At 35.9% G+C, this 19,727-nt stretch overlaps 1 protein-coding gene across 1 annotated transcript in view; it reads left to right on the top strand.

Annotated features, from left to right (window-relative positions):
* MAU2 (MAU2 sister chromatid cohesion factor) overlaps positions 1-19,727 on the top strand; it is an 86,085-nt gene that overhangs the window by 45,724 nt on the left and 20,634 nt on the right. The window contains exons 8-15 of the mRNA XM_001366082.4: positions 1,179-1,325; positions 2,955-3,045; positions 3,422-3,525; positions 4,727-4,804; positions 6,203-6,268; positions 8,240-8,323; positions 13,899-13,948; positions 14,849-14,926. Coding sequence (XP_001366119.1) covers positions 1,179-1,325; positions 2,955-3,045; positions 3,422-3,525; positions 4,727-4,804; positions 6,203-6,268; positions 8,240-8,323; positions 13,899-13,948; positions 14,849-14,926 — 698 coding nt within the window. The remainder of the gene's footprint in view (positions 1-1,178; positions 1,326-2,954; positions 3,046-3,421; positions 3,526-4,726; positions 4,805-6,202; positions 6,269-8,239; positions 8,324-13,898; positions 13,949-14,848; positions 14,927-19,727) is intronic.

Raw genomic sequence — 19,727 nt, 5'->3', positions numbered from 1 at the left:
TCATTTCTAAAAGGTTTCCACTCCTCACACTGTTCCCCATGCCCAGAAGAATCCATCTTACCATCTGGTGCCTGAGCAGAAATGAAGAGGCAAGAGTTTTAGCAGATGCTGCCTTTGAGGCAGACAGCAGTAATACTTCACATTTTGCCCTACCCATGGGTCCTACAGTGGTAACTTGTCAAGAGCCTGAGTGCAACACTTAATTTGCACAGAGTGCAACTGATTAAGCTATTCTCATTTTCAAAGGGCATTGGGACCTGTAAGATTCCAGGTTCTAACCTTCCAAGTTTCATCCTGATCTATAGGACCTTTTGTTCAAATTAAGATAAAGAATTCCTTTTAAGGTTCTACAAACTATGCTGTCTTTTAAAAGGTCAGGATAGGAAGAATCTTTATTTGATCATTATAAAGAAATTGCTTCTCTTCATGAACTTTTGAGTAAATTAGGAGAATATGAGTAGTTATTATTTCCTGGAAAAGAGGTCAAACCAAGGGCCTACACACAGGTCTAACAGGAGGCTAGGAAAGAAGGTGGTAGATGCCATGTTTCTCCTGACCAGAGTCCAGGCCCCCTCCTCAGGAATCCAGCTAAACCTACTTTAGACTAAGGAAACTTAGTTATGGATCCTGGGAACTTTACACAGGCAGGCAGTAAGCACTTATTAAGCAAATATACAAATAAGAATTTATATTCTAATAGGAAAAGATAATATATAAAGGAAGCTGAAATGCTGGGGGTGAGGGATGCAATACCCACGAGAGAGAGGTGGCAAAGCCCAGAAAGTCTAAAGCATGGCTGGTGTCTGGATTCTGCTTTAATTTAATTAGACTGTTCTCCAACTGTAAACCTTCTGTATATGTTTGTTGATTTAATCTGTTTCTTGCTAACCTTAACCATGACTTCAGTGTAAAAGAGAAAAGAAGAGAGGACTATTTGGTACTTTGAGAGAGGGTAGCAAGCCCTGAGACTTCCTGGGGCTGGAGGTAGGGGGTAATCCCAACTACTAGAATATATCAGATTAGAAAATGAGAAAGAATGCATAAAGGTCTCACAGGTCAGATTCTTAGACGTGTCTGTTATGATTTCATGAGTAGTTCAGTGAAATGAATATATGAAAATGGATCTCCAGGGTATTCATCTCACAAACTGCCGCTTGATATGAATTACCTTCCTATAGGTGAAAAGTGTGAAACCATGTCTAAAGCAGCTACAGCAATGTATTCAAACTATTTCTACTCTTCATGATGATGAAATTTTACCCAGCAATCCTGCTGACCTCTTTCATTGGCTGCCCAAAGAGCACATGTGTGTATTGGTCTACCTGGTAAGTAGCTCTTTGTAGCTATTGTCACAGCATAAAGTTTTTCCATTGTGTACTGGTAAAACTATAATATATGACTTCTCCCACCAAAAACTCAGCATGGCATTTAGAGTACATTAGTATAGAAGCCATTTTCATGTCCATAAAGTTGCCATAATCTCACGAATCATCACTAAACTTGTACTGAAAAACCAGGAAATCAATGTATCTGAGTTACAGAGCAAGAATTATACATATAGGTATTTCCCATATAATAATTGAGGTCATTATAACAATCAAAAAGGACCATTAAAACAAATGCAAAAAATTTGGGATTAATGCCCAAAAGGGTATATAAGAATATATACCCTTGATTCAGTAATAGCACTACTAGGTCTGTACCCCAGAGAGATTTAAAGGGGAGAGAGGGAAGAGGGAGTGGAAGGACCTGTCTGCACAAAAATATTTATAGCTGCTCTTTTTTGTGGTGGTAAAGAATTGGAAACTAAAGGGATGTCCCTCAATTGGGTTATGACTAAACAAATTGCAGCATATGATGGTGATAGAATACGATTGTGCTATAAGAAATGATAAGCAGGATAATTTCAGAAAAAACTGGAAAGACTGAAATAAGCAGAACCAAGAAAATGTTGTACAAAGTAACAGCAATATTGTAAAATGATCAAATGTGATCGACTTTACTACTAACAACAATACAGCAATCCAGAACAATTCTGAGGGAATTATGAAAATAAATGCTAGAAAGAACTGTTGGAATAGGAATACAGATGAAAGCATATAATTTATCACTTGTTTATTTAGATATCTATATTTAGGGGTTTGTGTTTTATAAGATTATTCACTTACAAAAATGAATAATATGGAAACATGTTTTGCATGATAATACACCCAGATTGAATTACTTGCCAGCTCTGGGAGGGAGGAAGGAGACAATTTAGATCATATAACTTTAGAAAGCTTATGTGGAAACTTGTTATTAAAATAAAAATAAACAAATGAATGAAAGAAAATTGGAGTGAGAGACCAAAACTGAATTGAAGATATCTCTGTGTTTTGACACGGTTCAAGGAATAGAGTACTCATTGTTTAGTTACTTTCTTCTTGAGGGGTAGGGGGTGATTTGGTAGAGTGAAAAACTGAATTGCATTAATATAGATCTAAATAATTGTCATTATGTTAATCGCTCATAGATAGGCAGAGGCAATATAATAAAAATAGTAATACTACTTAAATTAGTGTACTTATTCAGTGCCAAACCAAACTTTCAAAGAATTATTTTCTAGAACTAGGAAAAAAAATAATAAACTTCATCAGGAAAAATACAAGATCTAGAATTTAAAGGGAATTAATGAAAACATGATGGGCAGGAAGGGGACATAGCAAACCATATCTCCAACTATACTACTGGCAGTGGTCATCAAAACAACCTAAGGGAGGAAAGTATATTTTTATTGATAATTGAAATAGCATTATTTTCAGTGACCTTAAAATCTCTAAATTTATTTGTTTCTAATATAACTCTCGTCAGAGTACTCCAAATACTTTCTGTTCAAATTGATGTAATATAAAATCTTTTAAAGTTTGGGGTTTTTTTGTTTGTGTTTTTTTTTTTGTTTGTGTCCATTATGTCAGGTGACTGTGATGCATTCTATGCAAGCTGGCTACTTGGAGAAAGCACAGAAGTACACAGACAAAGCACTCATGCAGCTAGAAAAGTTAAAAAGTGAGTAAGATAAAAGGCAATGTGATCGAACAGAATGCTAGGCTTTCAGTGTGGGAGGCAATTAATTCTATTATTAGCTCTCTCGCTGGCTAGTTCTATGACTTTAAGCCAGTCATCTTCCCTCTCATCTATAAAGTGAGAGGTTTGAATTAAAGAACTTTCTGAGTAAAGAGTTCTTTCTGGTTCTGTTGTTTTATATGTCTCTTTGGAGAATATTTTGGGTCAGGAGCACAGTCATCTGAGAAATCCTTGTTGCAGCAGTTCCCTCTAGTGGTACTATGTCAGTACATTGGCTTCTGGCACATTTTCCATGAATTTGAGTCTTTTCATTCTTATATATTTCTTGTTATCTAAATTTCCTCAATTCTCTCTTTAGTGTTAGACTGCAGTCCTATATTGTCATCTTTCCAAGTGATATTGCTTGAACACATAATCATGTGCCGACTTGTCACAGGACACAAGGCCACTGCTCTACAGGAGGTGAGTTTGACAAGTCTAATTTCATCATTTGCCTACTGATTTAATCTGTTAAATATTTATGAATCCTTGGAAAAAAGCAAGCTTCCATTTTGAATTGTAGTCTACATTTATATCCTACTAGAAAGAGCACAGAAGACCAGGGTTTAAATCCTTACTGCCACTTATTGCATATGTGACCTCAGAGAAGTCATATACCTTCTCTGATAATGCTTGCACCATCATCTTAAAATTGTGAGGAACAAAGGATTTTATAGGTAAAAATCTTTGTAAACCATTAATACTAATTAGTAGTTAATAGGAATATATATAAATGTTAAATAATTAGCATGCACATTATAAGGAATTTTCTAATGGCATTGTGGTCTTTATGAATCATGATTGTGTGTATTTTCATTTGAACAGAAAGTTTATTTAATTTGGTGTTAGAAAATTACATATACAATACAAATATATGGTAGAACATGTCATTTAGTTTTAAATCTTCTCTCTAACACTAGGTAAAACTACAGGTAAAATTTTTAGGATCTAGCAAGAATTCAGAGATTGTTTCTTCAAATACTGAACTTTGACTATCACTAATGAAGAGGCCCTTCATTATGTCTTTTTGTAGAAGCCAAATAGTAAAGTTGAGAAGTGACTGGTCCTAAAGACAAAGTGCCTAGATTTGAGTTCTGATGCTTTCTGAATATCAGTTTCATTATGTAACATGAGGGTGACACTCATACTAGCTACTTTTAATTGTTAATGTGAAAGAGATATTTTGTGAACCATAAAATGTTGTATAAATGGGATTTATTTTTTCTTCTCCCCTGAAATCCTTTTCTAATGCCCTCCCATGGTAACCCTGGGCTCTCATAGGGCATACTCACTAAGCTAGGTACTTAGTTGTTGCTTAATGCTTGGTTTAACCAAGTTCAGAGAAGCTCATCACCAGAAAAGTGGCTGGTAGCTGGTAGATTTCTTTGGCCACAGTAGCTCATTAAACCATCGAATAAGGAATTATAATCCTGTGTCTCAAGGAAAAGAATATCTCCAAGAATAAAATCTCAGATCTTTTGAAGGATTGAGTTAAACAGTACTATTGTTATTCCTGATGATGATATTAACAATAAAAACTAGCTTCTGTTGAGCTTATCTTTGGTGTAGCCTTTTAAGAAGCTTAAAATATCATTATAAAGATGGTTTTTTCCTTGCCCAACAGATCTCACAAGTCTGTCAGCTGTGCCAGCAATCTCCAAGGCTATTTTCTAATCATGCTGCCCAGTTACATACTTTATTAGTGAGTATGAAGTTTAAAGTATGTGTTTAAATGTATTTTAAGCTCTTATGGGTTTCTAGAGGAATCCCAATTCTGCATGAAAATTTTAGCTCACTTTGATTAGAGACAACTGATAGTAAAAATGTGCTAGATATGATATTTAGAATCTAAATGTAGCTCCAACACTATGTATGACCTTGGACAAGTCCCTTCCCCACTCTGAACTTAAGTGCACTGTTTGAAAGATAAGTGAATTTGGCCAGTTCATATCTGAAGTTCCTTACAACTCTTAAATTCTATCGTCCTTTGCTAAGGACCCTCCAGCTTTAACAGTCTATGCTTCTAAATATCTTGATATTGGATATTTGAGATATTCTCAGTAGTCACTGAGATAAAGGAACAAAAGTTATTTTTAAGATTTTGAAAGTTCATTTTTTTCTGTTCAGAGTAAATTAAAATTCCTATATAGTAAGCTAAGATCATTCTATGTTGTTCCTTTATAATTTAGTGAACATGCGAGTGTGTAGTTGAGAGTATGGGAGTAAATTGAATGCTCTCTCGATGGCACAGTATGTTTATAGATTCAGGGGCTCCAGAGCTGGTGATGTATCATAGAATAAATGTTACATGAAGTGGTTGCATTACAGAAAGAATAGTTAGAACAGAGAGTTGTGTTTCAGAAATCTAAAGCAATTTGTCAACACAGGGGATGTTTTGGATATCTGTCTTAGGACTCTTATCTTAGAACCTTCTAGGTTGGAAGCAATCTCAGAGTACATTTAGGTGAATTCTCACCTAAAGCATGTATTTCATGAATCACCTACAGCATTTTTCATAACTGTCATCCCAATTCAACTTACAGCCCTACAGTGACAGGGAACTCACTTCCTCAAAGCAAGCCATTCTACTTCTATCCAGTTTTCATCATCATTATTATTTTTTTTAATATTCAAACAAAATTTATTTCCATGTAACATCTCCCTATTGATCCTAGTTCTGGTCCTCTCCAATCCCCAGTACATAGCATTGTGCCTGGGACATAGCCGGCACTTAAAATAAATTCTGGTTGCCTTCTTGCTCAAGGTCCAAGCAAAACAAGTTTAATTCTTCTATATGATAGCCCTTCATATATTTAAAGATTTATCTGGCCAATTCACATCAAGGATGTTTTTGAGACTCTCTTATAAATCTGGTCCTTTGGGAGCACTCCAGTTTATTAATGACCCTCCTAAAATGTGGCTTCCTGAACTTTGTCTTGGGATACCTGATGTGTCTGACCAGAACAGAGGCCACCTCCCTCTCTTTGCCCTATTAGGTTATGTTCTTTCCAAATTTCATGCAATGAGTCAGACTAATGAAGCTCCATGGATACAATGACACTTAAATATTCCCTTTTTCCCCCACCCCCCTTCTTTTCAGGGTCTGTACTGTATTTCTGTTAACTGCATGGATAATGCAGAAGCTCAATTCACTACTGCATTACGGGTAAGGTTTTAACTTTACTATTATTTTCAGTTTGAAAAAGATGTTTCTCAAAAAGAATTCATGTCCCTATTTAAACTCTATAAAATATACCCCAGCCCCATTAGCACACCACTTTAATAGTGAGCTTATAAGTCCTCAGTAGAGCTAGCCTATAAGACAATACTAAAGGGTTAAATGCCAAAACTCATTCAAAGGCAACAATTTATAGTGGATGACAGTCTGACTTGGAATCTAAAGACCCAGGTTGATGTCTCAGCTCTGATATTCACTAGATTTTTTATATTAAAACATGTCACAACAGCTCCCAATTTACTAATATTTAAAATAAGGCTAATAATATTTGCATTGCCTACCTCACAGTAATGTTATAAAGCTTTAAAAAAAAGTGCTACGTGAATATTAGCCACAGTTGTTAATATTCAGAGAAAGGTAGCTGATTTTGATTGTCAAGAGATAAGCAAACCTCTCCCTGCCTCCAGTCTTGTCATTACGAGCATATTAGTCTTTTTACTTTCAGATTGCTGCTCCATTCCTGGGGTTAAACAACTTTTGTACAGTTCTTGCAAGTTGAGGTAGAAGTCAGGGCATTGGGATTACAGCTCAGATTTACATTTTAGGCAGCTTGGTATAATGGAAAAGCATGCAAGACTTTAGATCAGAAGACCTAGATTCAGCCCTGACACTCAATTCTTAAATATGTAATCTTGAGGTCAATGAAATTCTGAAATGCTGGGCTTTCATAGGATATACAGCAAAGTCGAATACTTGTTGTTTAAGGTCCATCTTAGCCCAGTTTGGAGAGGCTCATCAATAGAAAAGTGGCTAGTAGCTGATGAGTTTCTTTGGCCACAGTAGGAAATTAAGCCATCTAATAAGGCTTAAAGGAGGTATAACGCTTCTGGTATTACATAATAATACTTGCATTATCTACCTTACAAGGTGGTTTTGAGGTTTGCATGAAATAATGTAAAAGTCATATAAGTGAATGGCAAATGTGCCAGGTACTAGGCATACAAGTACAAGGAAGCCAGATATTCCCTATAATCAAAAAGCTTATATCTGAATGAGAAAAGAAGACATTGAAGAGGAGCTAGAAAGTGGGAAAGGGTGATAAACTTGAGCTGGAGTGGTTTGAAAATAACTAGAACGTAATATGGAGGCCTTGTTCTAGGTAGGATAAGATGAGATCTCACCTATCAGAACCCAATCTCCCTGGGGCAGAATCCAAAATTCCAATGGGAGAAGGATGAGGTCAATAGCCATAGTATGTATAAGCATCATGGTTAAGTTTGTAAGTTCCAAGTGGAGATATCCTACTGAAATTTTGAATTATGAGATTAGATTGTGTTTGTTGGTTTAGTATTACAAGTAGATGGATTTGCTTCTCTTCCTTGTGGCTCTGTTCTTTGCTGGCTCCTGCTTAGTTCTGAAATTCCTCTACTTGGTCCAGGACTGAGAGACTCATCCAAGAATCATCCTTTTCCCTTCAGTAGACTTTATCCAAAAATTGCTCCATTTTCAGAAACTTTGTCCATTGCTCAACTGTTCCAGTCACTGTGACCATGCTTTTCCCTGGAGCGGTTCAACAGATGTATAGATTTCCCCTCCAGGGAACCTGTCTCTATCGCCCTTTATAAATATAATCTATTATTTATTACCAGGATAGAGGAGCTTCCACTCCGGTTATGTGATGATTTAGCTTTATCATTAGGGATCACAGATTTCTTCAGTGATCAAAGTAAAATTACTTTAAATTAATGCTAGTGCCTAGGTTTTTGCCTTTCTCTTTAAAAATTAGATTATAGTTTAAGGGAAATTGGGAGAGATAAGGAGTTGCTCACAAAGTTATCCAGAATGATATCATTTACTGGTTCTGAAAGCTATGGATGTATATCTTAACAAATGGGAATGCATATTCCTGTGGGGTTATATCTATTTTTACCATTGTTTGTTTGTCATTTCCTGCTATAGCTAACCACTCATCAGGAGTTATGGGCATTTATTGTGACAAACCTAGCCAGTGTGTATATCCGAGAAGGCAATAGACACCAAGAGGTAGGTGACATGCCTTTTCCAATCTTTTCTCTTCAATTATCTTTTTTTTTTAAACCCTCACCTTCTGTCTTAGCATCGATTCTAAGACAGGAGAGCAGAAAGGGTTAGACAATTTAGGTTAAGAGATTTGCCCAGTGTTTTACAGTTAGGAGGTGTCTGGGTCTTCTAGACTCCAGGCCTAGTTCTGTATCCACTATGCTCCCTAATTTGCCCCTTAAATTATCTTTCTATACCTTGAGAGTATAATAATTGAATAGTGTTCTGATAAAGCAGTAACAGTAGAAGCTCATAGATTTAGAACTAGAGAGAATTTTAGAAGTCATCTAGATCAGGTGTTTTTAACCTGGGGTCCATTAACTTGGTTTTTGTTTTATTTTCTCATAATGATTTCAATATATTGATTTTCTTTGTAATCTTAGTTTTTTTTAATTTTATACATTTAAAAATATTCTTAAAAGGGGTCCGTACACTTCACCAGTGAATGTCAAAGGGATCCAAAAAAGGTTAAGAACTCCTGAATCAACTTCATTTTATTGATGAGGAAATTGAAATACATAGAGGTTGTAACTAACACAAGATCACACAAATAACAAATGGCACGAGGCAAATAATAGTTGGAGACCTACCACCATTTTTTACTATTTGTGGAACCTTGGACAAGTGTCAGAATCCAAATCACCATTGAACTATTAATGATTTCACTTTTGGTCAATCAATAAGCATTCATTCAGCCCCTAGTATGTGCCAGGTAATCCGAAACATTAACCGTACAAAGAAAGATAAAAGACAGTCCTTGGGAGAAACAAGTTAGCAAACATGTAAACAAGATGTGTATAAGATAAATAGGAAAATGAAGGAAAGGTATTGAATTAAGAGAAGTTGGGGAAAACTTCCTTTAGAAGACAGGATTTTAATTGGGACTTCAGGGAAGTCAGGAAGCAGATATGAAGAGAGAGAGCATTCTAGGAATAGAGGTGGGCAAAGAAAATGCCTAGAGCCAAGTGGTGGAGTGTCTTGTTTGTGAAACTCCTGGAATATAAACCAGATTCTTCATCTCTAGGCTCTAGGCATTTCTTCCTCTGGCTGTCTCCAGTGCTTAGAATGTTCTTCCTCCTTCAGGTCATAATCCACCTAACTGTATTATTTGGCTTACATCCATCCAGTATTTCCACCAGAGTAGCTTGAGAAATTTTATCAAATATGTCTTTAAATTCTAGCCTAAAAAGCTAATAAAGCTCAATTCTGGAGACATAGCTAACACTCTTAAGTGACAGTTATTTAACAATGTTAACAGTAAAATTTAATGTGGATAACTGGAAATATCAGTCTCAAAATTTGAGTTGGAAAAAATCATAGAGATCATATAATTTAAGCTACACCCAAATAAGGATTCCCTTTACAACAATGCTGTTAATTTGGAATAGAAATGGATCCCTCCTGGCAACATATTTGACTTAGAAAGCCACAAATTAGCATTATTTATGTTGTGCTGTATTTATTTTTTGTTAAACATTTCCCAGTTACATTTTAATATGATTCTTGGTTTGGGGGTGTTTGCTATACACTCAACATATTCACCCAAACTTTGCTGGAAGACATCAAGGCAATTCATTCCACTTTGGGATAGGTCTAATTTTGTGGAAGTTTTACCTTACCTTGTCTAGATTTGCCTTTCTTCACCTTCTACCCATTTTTCCTAGTTCTCCCCACTGGGACCAAGCAAAATAAATCTAATTCTATTTTCAAGTATTTGAAATCAAGACAATCATATTTTTTTCTTTTCCTCAGGTTAAACATTTATAGTTCATTCAACTAATCTTTTTAATAACATGTTTTCATAATATATATATATCACTTCCTCTTGTCATTTCCTTTGCATGCCTCTCTTTTTTTTAATCCTCACTTTCCATCTTAGAATTAATACTGTGTATTGTTTCCAAGGCAGAAGAGCATAATAAGGGTTAGGCAATTGGGGGGGGGGGGAAGAGAAGAGATTAAGTGACTTGTTCAGGGTCACACAACTAGAAAGTGTCTGAGGTCATATTTGAACCCAGGACCCCCTGTCCACAGGCCTGGCTCTCAGCTACCCAGATATCCCTCCTTTAAATGTCTTTTTAAAATTTAAATTGGTCAGTGAGATTCCTTTGACAATTTATCCTCTTCCTCTCATTGGAATTCTTTTTCTTTGTATCTATACCTCCTTGGTTGACTTTTCCCTAGAAAATTTTAGACCCTCAAATCTACCAATCTTTTCTCTGCTCCCCTTAAAACTAGATGTCAGACTCTGCTCAGCTGTTCTCTCTTTCTCTGTCATACATCCTAAGATAAGAGATAAGAGAAGTCATTTTCTTACAGGGTCCCCCATCATTTCTACCCCAGCAACCAGGTTCTTATTTTTGGGAGAATCATGTCCGAAATAGCAATTCGTCTTGCTGATTCTTTTGCCTTTTAGGAATCAATTATCATTAAGCAAGGTCAAGGAATTGATAGGTGTGAGACTTGCAACCCATCTAAAGTTCAAATGCATGAAATGCTCCATAATAGCTATATTATGTCACCATACCAGGCTGGTTACCTATTTCCTAAATTTTTCATTTATTTCCTCTTTCTGTAGTTGTCTGTAACACACTCTGATGTCAATACTGCTTCTGTTTATGTGCCTTTAAATGTTTCAAACAGGTGCTCTCTTAATCCTTTGCCTTCTTCATTTTCCTCATGTGTCTTCTTAATGTACAAAGATACTCCCCTCCACCCCTTCTTTTACTTATCCTGTTCTTTTTGATAAAGGTCAAAATAATTTTATCTCTCTGAGACTCATGTTTGAAAAAGGGAATACTACACTCTGCCTTAACTATCTTCTAGGATGGTTATGAGGACCCCATACAAGATAGTGACTAGGAAAATACTTTCAGTAAAGCATTATACTGAAAAAAGTTGATTGATTGTTCTATATTGCAAATATATTACTTCATGAAATAAGTGTATTTCCTCAATTATATTTAAATTGAATATAAAAATCAAATTGATTTTAGTCAATGACTTAATTGATCATTTAAATATTTTTGAGAATCTATGTATAATAATAATATTGTACTAAGTGATTTAGGAGTTCAGAGATGCATTTGTCATAGTCCTTTTCCTAAAAAGTTTTAGTAGCTACTTTGTAAATAAAACATAAAAGTAAAGCCCTATACATATTGGGTGAGATATATAGACCAATGAAGGGGAAAGATCACAGTGGATGAGAGTAGTCAGACAAAGCTACATGAAAGAGATCCTTGGAGAGAAAGAATATTCCAGTTACTGACTTTTAATCAGAAGGCCAAAGTTTCCATGACCATGGACAAATCACTTCTCTGAGCCTTAACTTCCTCACCTTTAAAAATAGATCATCTCAATTGTGATAGACTTAGCTATTATCAGCAATAATCCAGGAACATTTTGAGGGACTTATGACAAAGAATGCTATCTGCTTCCACGGAAAAAGATGTTGGACTCAAAAAGCAGATGAAAGCAAACCGTTTTTCATTTGTTTATTTAGGTTTATATTTAGGGGGTTGTGTTTTACAAAAATGAACAATATAGAACTATATTTTGCATGATAATACATGTATAATCCAGATAGAATTGTCTGCCAGCACTGGGAGAGGGAAGGGAAGAGAGGATGGGAGACAAGTTTGATCTTAAACTTAGGAAAATGTATTATTATTACATGGAATTGGTAAAAAAAAAAAAGAAATTAAAATAAGTAATCTCTGTCATGCCAATTCTCAGCATTGGGAGGAAAGCACTTTAAATTCTAAAGCACTCCAGAAGTAGACACTGCTATTTCTGGAGGAATAGGATGAATCAAGTCTAGAGGGCTTTGATTCATAGAATCAAATAGAGAATTTTCCTCAGGTGAACAGTGATTAGCTACCCCAAGTTAGCCCAGGGAAAAGAGTAACAAGTTGTTTAGGACCCAGTAATGAGAGGCCTTCTTGTCAATAAGCCAGGCTTTGAATACCAAGAGTTTGAACTTTATTCCATAGCTAGTAGGAAACCATTGAACTAATTTCTGCCTAGGAGTAACATGACATTTTTAAGACAAAGACAGGCTAATGTAATTGGGGGGTGGATGGAATTAGAGCTAGGAAAACCTTGGTTAAAATTCTGCCCCCAACATATACTAGCTGTGTGACCCTGAACAAATCACTTAACTTCTCAGTGCTCAAACATCTTTCTAAAATGATAAACTATGGAGCAAATCCCCAACTGCATTTGTAGAAGGAATTCCTCACTAGAAGATCTCCTTTACTAATGAAATCCTGGGTCTAGTAAAAAAAAAAATAAAAATCCTCCTTATAATGACAGTAATACCTTCTCTTTTTTATTGTTCATCACTTTGCCAGCTCCTCATATTTGAACTTTATTTCATAGCCTTTATCTCCCAACTTCTATTACCTCTTTATCAGAAATGTTAATGAGATATCTACAGATAGATAATTCTTTTTACCAGGAAGAAGAAATAGTTGTTTAATAAAAGCTTTATTAATAGAATCATATAAAATGGAGTTTCCACTTTGGATTTTTGTTTTTAAAATAGTACATATTTATATGGTCAAAATATATTATCTGCTATAAAAATAACTTTTAAATTAATAGTACTCTAGAGCATCACAGTTGTAAACACTTTCATTTACTAAGCCAGTATTTAATTAAAGGCCTACTCTGTGCAATATCTCAGATCATACCATTTGGGAAATATAAAGATAAAAGAGGCATAGCGTGTGCATTCCAGAAGTTTATTTTGTATGGGGGAATAAAACACACATATAACTATAATGGAGGGGAAAATAAGAAAATTCAAAGAGATAAAGTTGTTAAGGATTGAGAGGTAATATTTCTGTCAAGGTCAAAGGAACTGTTGTCAGGGAAAGATTTCTAAAGGAGGTAGAATTTAAACTGGGCCTTGAAGAATAAGCAGGAATTAGGAGCAGCTAGGTGGCATAGTGGATATAGCACCAGGTCTAGAATTGGGAGGACCTGGGTTCAAGTCACTTAACACTTCTGTCTTAAGAGCTATTACTAAGACAGAAATAAAGGTTTTAAAAAAAGTAGGCAGGAATTGTTAGGAAGGCATTTCATAGCAAGGACATAACATAAGCAAAAAATTTGTATACATTATTTCATTAATAGAGAGGATCAATTAAATAACACATGTAATAGGAAGTTCATGCTATTGCTCTAGATTCAAAGGTATGATATTCACAGCCTAAGCTATCCCTTGCATCTAATGAATTCTAATCATTACTTACTGAAATTGTATCCTGCAAATGTGATTGCCAGGACATGACATCATAAATAATTGCTTGACCACACAGCTTGCTATTTGGCAAAATCCTACTTGCATTCCACATCGTCCATTAGATTATTTGTTTATATAGTCTTAAGTAGCCTCGGACTTCTGCCATGATGACACTACACTGTCAGACCATACTCAGAAAATCCAGGCATTCCTGGGGTGAGTGCAGTACAGGTAAGGCCACAGTGGAAACTATACTGCTAATGATCTGTTTCTAATTTTTATTTTTAGCTGTACAATTTATTGGAAAGAATAAATCCAGACCACAACTTTCCTGTAAGGTAATAATTCTAGATACAAATTGAATGCCCCAAGGGCTTTTTTATAACATGCTTAATGAAGTAAGCAATTGAACACATAAATGACGCCAGACATTTTGACTTTTTTCAAAGTAGTTTAGCAGGGTGAAATGTCACATTTTCCTCTGAATGCAACTATAATTTTTTTCTAGTTGCTAGTACACAAAGTTATTGTTGCTAAAGTAGAGAAGGGTAGCATTCCTCCTCTGGTGAGTTTTACAACACATTATTTTGCTATAGAAGCTTGAGAAGGTCTTGTCATTTACTTTCAAATTTGCTTTGCATAACAAAATTCAGTTTAATTCAACAGATATTTACTAAGCATCTTCTATGTATGCAGCTATTTGTTCATACTGGGGAAGTTGAAAGTTTAAATTAAACTTGGTCCCCATACTTAGGAACTAATTGGGGATATAATTCAGTTTGATCCAGATTTATAATACCTGATAAACACATGAGAAGTGCAAAATTGTTTGTGAAGGTGCAGGAGGAAAGCTGATTTCTAAATGGAGGGGATCAAAGATGGCTTGATGATAGAGGCGTAAATTGAACTGGGCCTTCGAATATCAGTGGGAATACAGTTGGGGAAGCAGAAAACATTGCATTTCCTGGGAACAACTTGAAAACAATACACTGATAAGACAGAAGGGGACCCAAGTAGAAGGTGGTCAATTGTTAGTCCAGTCTGGTTGATTATGTATAAGGAAGAGAGTGCTGGGAAATAAAAATGTGAGATTGTAGAGGGTCTTGAATGCCAAAATAAGAAATTTGTATTTTAAACAGTATATTGAGAAAAAGAAAAACAGTCATTCACTGTTAGCCCCTTTTTATTTTAATGTATTCTGCTTTTAAAATGTGTTCAATCTTTTGCCTTTCCTACAGTTCTCACTGCCTCAGAGCTGCTGCTTTCTACATCCGAGGACTCTTCTCTTTCTTTCAGGGAAGATACAATGAAGCAAAGTGAGTATGAGATTATTTCTGTTTCCAAATGGCACTTTGAAGATATTATGGAACAGAAATGCAGAATCCCAGAAATCTGAATCTCTGTAGCATAGAACCAAGTAATTGTTTTCCCTCAAGAGAACCACTTTGACTAAAATAAAAGGAAAAAATAAATTCTCCATTTTCCTCCCACATTCAGCTTTTCCCTAGTAGTTGTTTACAATGTCTTCCAGATGATATGCTTCATAAAAGGAATTTGGCAGTTGCTGAAAAATAATGAAATCATAGAATCTTAGAACTAGAAGGACCCTTAGACATAATCTAATAAAACCTCCATACCTGAATTATGAATACCCAATAAGTTGTCTTCCACCCTTTGCTTGAACATACCTAGTGCTGGGAGACTTGAGTCTCTTATTATCTTCCATGTCATTCAGCAGATCTTTATTTTATTTTAAATATAAGGGACCTGGTCCATTGCTAGGCAGTCAGGCTACAAAGACCAAAGTGAAATAGTCTTTGCCATCTTGGAGCTTAAATTGTAGCTGGAGAAGTGACATGTACACATATAAGTGTATGCAAGGCTCAGTTACAGCCAAAAAAATAATTACTTTGGATGGGAATGCACTAGCAACTAAAAAAACTAGGACAGACCTTCAGCAGAGTGACACAGGAGCTGAGTCTTGAAGGAATCCAGAGATTCCAGGAGATAGAATTGAAGAAAGAGAGCATTTCAGAGAATATTCCATTAATAGGAGATATCAAATGGAAAGGCAAGGAAAAAGGAGGTGGAGCATCATGTGTGAGGAACATCAGGTAGGCCAGTATGAGTAGACAGTGCAAAAAGTGTAGTTGACATGTAAAAATGAGGTACTTAGATTTCATCATTCAACTGAAATTGTTCACTCCAAAGTGACAAGGCTTCTGAATTTTTAAATATGATGGTCCTTTCTCAGTCTTCATCCATTTTAACTTCTCTGCTTTTGCTTGACACTGTAGGCCACATTCTTCTCATTGGGTTTCTCCTGCTTTCTGTCTGACTTACTCCTTCTTAGTCCTTTTTGGCAGTTTATCATCCATATTACAAACTACCTCCAAATGGCTGTACATCAAAGCACAGAGGTCCTAGGTCCTCTTCTTTGTTTATATTCTCTGTTGGTGAACTCATTATCTCCCTTGGATTTAATTATCATCTCTATTTAGATGATTCCCAAATCAATATCCAGTCCTACTCTCTCCCCTGAGTGAATATTCATTTCCACACCTCCAGCTGCCTTTTGAACATTTCAAAGTAAATATCCCATAAGCATTTCAAACTCATCATGTTCAAAGCAGAAAGCATTACCATTCTCCCTAAATCCACATTATTTTCTAGAAAACACCAGTTTTCAGACACCTTGACAGTGTCCTTGATTCCTTACTCTCTCTCACCCCATGAATCTAATCAGTTGCCAAATTCTAATATTTCTACCTCTGTAATATTCTTCACATCTGATCTCTTCTCTGTATTCACATAACCACCACTTTGGTTCAGGCCTGCAATCCCCTCTTACCTAAACTATTACAACAGCTTCTTAAAGTGGTCTTCTTCCCTACAGCCTTTCCATACTAGAGTTCAGCCTTCACACACAATTACCCAAGTGATTTTCTGCACTGAAGAACTGACTGTCAGTCCTCTTCTCACACAATCCAGTGTGTTCCTGTTGTCTCTTAGATCAAATACAGACTCTACTCTGTAGCTCTAAAAACCTTTCACAACCTAACCTCAACCCATCTTTTAGCTTTATGCACAATTCCTCTTGATGCACTGACCATTTTTATCTTCCTCACACATACACATCTCCCATATCTGTGCTTTTGTGCTTGCTGGCTATCTTCCCCATTCTTAGAATGTACTTCGTCCTTACTTCCACCTCACAGAATTATTCTCTTCCTTCAAGACCTTCAAGGACCACCTTCTACATGAGACCTTTCCAAATTCCTTTCCCAATCCCTCTAAACTACTCTATTTATTCTCTTTACATTCATTTTGGGTACACTTGTAATGTACTTACTGTCTCCTCTGATAGACTATTTGCTCCTTGAAAAAAGTGATTGTTTCAGTCTTTATGTACCCTTTGTCTGGTATAGGTCCTCAAATATAGGCACTTAAAAACACTAGTTGATGAATTCATTGAAGAAGACTGGAGAAATTGAAATTGGCCAAGTTGTGAAAAACTTTAAATGCCAAAAAGGAATTTATATGTGATCCTAGAGATAATAAGGAGCTACTGGAATTTATTTAGTAGAAGTATAAAATGAACAAACCAACACTTTAGGAAAATCACTTTGTCAACTAAAGAGAATGGATTGACATGGAGAGAGATTTAAGGCAAAAGGAGATCAAATTCAGAGGCTACCAAAGTGTTGGTTATATAAGGAGACATATTAAGAGATATTGTGTAGGGAGAAATAAGACTTGAGAGGAGCAGCTAGGTGGTTCCGTGGATTTAGAGCCAGGCTCAAAAACAGAAAGTCCTGTGTTCAAGTTTGGCCTCAGACACTTCCTAGTTGTGTGACTCTGGGCATATCTGTGGAGCTTCACTGCCTACTTCTAAGGAACCAAATACACGGTATTGATTCTAAGATGGAAGGTAAGGATTGGAAGGAAGGAAGGAAGAAAAGAAATAAGGCTTCCTAACTGATTTAGAAATATGGAGTGAGTAAATGCAGAGGAAAAGATAACAGCAAGGTTTCAAAGCTTAGTGGCTGGAAAGGTCATGTGCCTTCAGTAGTAATAGGGAAGTTTGTGAGGAGAGGTGGGTTTAGAACTAGATATAGTAAATTCTGCTTTAAACATGTTGAATTTGAAGTGCCTATAGAACAGCCAGTTCTAAATGTCTAATGGGCAGTTAGCCTCTTCCACTGCTAGACAACTGCTTATTAAGAGGTTCTTCTTTAGATTGGGCCTATCTTCCAAAATACAATCCTTCAGATTTTCAGAGACAGAGATCATTTCCCCTCCCCCTTCATAGAATCCCCCAAGATATTTATAAAGTTAATAAAAGTTGGTTATCTGGTTTGTGGACTTTGCAATGTAATAGATATAGATGGTGTGGGAAGATAGAAGTAAAGTGGTCATCATGTTAATTTACATAGCATATTTCAGGGCCCACAGAGGTTAAGAGTTTGAGTTGCTACTTTGCCCCAAACTCACCTTTTAGTCTTAACCAAGGCATTTTGTCTCTCTAATCTTCAATTTTCTATTTTATGAGCTGGGGGTGATAATTTCTGTTCCACCTACCTGATAATGCTGTGAGGATATTAGCTAATGACGGAAAAGGCTTTATAACTAACACACTATAAAAATGCCTATTACCATTACAGTTTTTACTATCTGGAACTAGAGACCTGGTCTCTTTATTTCCATTTCACAAATCATTCTTTTCTTTGTAGAAATAAGCAGTCTATTAGAGAAGCTGGGGGGTAATAGATGGGTCAGCAAGAGCATAGAACAAAGAAAAAGAAATATATAACCAATTACATTTCCTCCAGGCTGCTTGAATAGCAAGGGTAACCAGAGGACCCTTAAGAAAATCTTCGTAGTAGAGTCACGTAGGTATCTCAGTGGTAGAGAGCTAAGCCTGGAGATGGTAGACCCTGGATTTAAATCTGATCTCAGATACTTCCTGACCCTGGGCAAATCACTTAACCTACCCACCCACCACCCACCCTAGCCCTAATTGCTTAGTCCTTATCTCTTATTCTTTAGAACCAATACTTAATATCATTTCTGAAATAGAAGGTAAGGATTTTTTTAAGAAAGAAAATCTTCATAAAAGCCTTTGACAACGGTTTTTGTTTTAGTTAGGGAAAAAGTAAGATTGTGTCAAAGCAGTAATCTGTGCAAAGTCAAAATTTAGTAAGCAGACAAAAGCACATTTGTCACTTGTATTAGATATTAAGTTGTTTTACTGGCCCAGAGTATGATCTAGATTACTAGAGTAAATCTATGGCAATATGAGGGAGGAGAGGAGTTTATTGGAAGTACTTTTGAGAGGGCTTTTCTGAAGACATATATAGTGTAGTGTACAGAGCCCTGGAGTTAGAGCCCAAAGCTCTGCTCTTAGTTGTGTTTAAATCTCTGAGCTTCAGCTTCTTTACCCATCAAAGTGGAATAATAATATTTACTTGCATAAAATAGATTTTGCTCTCTCAAGTAGTTTTAAAACTAGAGTGATTTAACTAAGGAAAGGAACACTTCATGATGTTGGTAACTCACTAGAGCTAGAGGTGGTCAGGTAGAAGTTGAGTCTAGGATCATCGAGTCATATGTTGGGGACATGGCAGCAAGAATTGTTGTATTTAGTGAGAAATCAGACTAGATGACTTACCTCATAGAGTACCTTGCCTCAGGAAGTCCAGAGTTGAAACCTGGTCTTAGATACTTTGTCACCTTAGGCAAGAGGCAGAGTAGTAACTGCCTCAGTTTCCCCTTCTCTAAAATGGAGATTGTAATAGCACCTACCTTATAAGGTTGTTATGAGTATCAAAAGAGGTTATAAGTGTAAAGCACTCAACACAGTTCTTGCCACATAGTGTTACATAAATGTTAGCTACTACTGTTTCCTCCTGTTTTTAACAAAAAGAAAACTATAATTTTCTGATTCTGTATGTCAAGAATAGCAAGTGGCAATTATCCATACTTTAACTCAGTTAATTAGTTGATGTTAATTTAGTTATAGATCAAAGTTAATTATGGTTTCAGTTTACAATAATTGTAGGCCCATTTTTCCATTTTCTCCATAAAGTGTTACATTTTAAGATGGTTTTATCTTTT

The sequence above is a fragment of the Monodelphis domestica genome, chromosome 3 (assembly GCF_027887165.1).
Source record: "Monodelphis domestica isolate mMonDom1 chromosome 3, mMonDom1.pri, whole genome shotgun sequence".
NCBI classification, from domain to species: Eukaryota; Metazoa; Chordata; class Mammalia; order Didelphimorphia; family Didelphidae; genus Monodelphis; species Monodelphis domestica.
The sequence above is the reverse complement of the archived record's forward strand: the minus strand, read 5'-3'. Positions and strand labels throughout refer to the sequence as shown.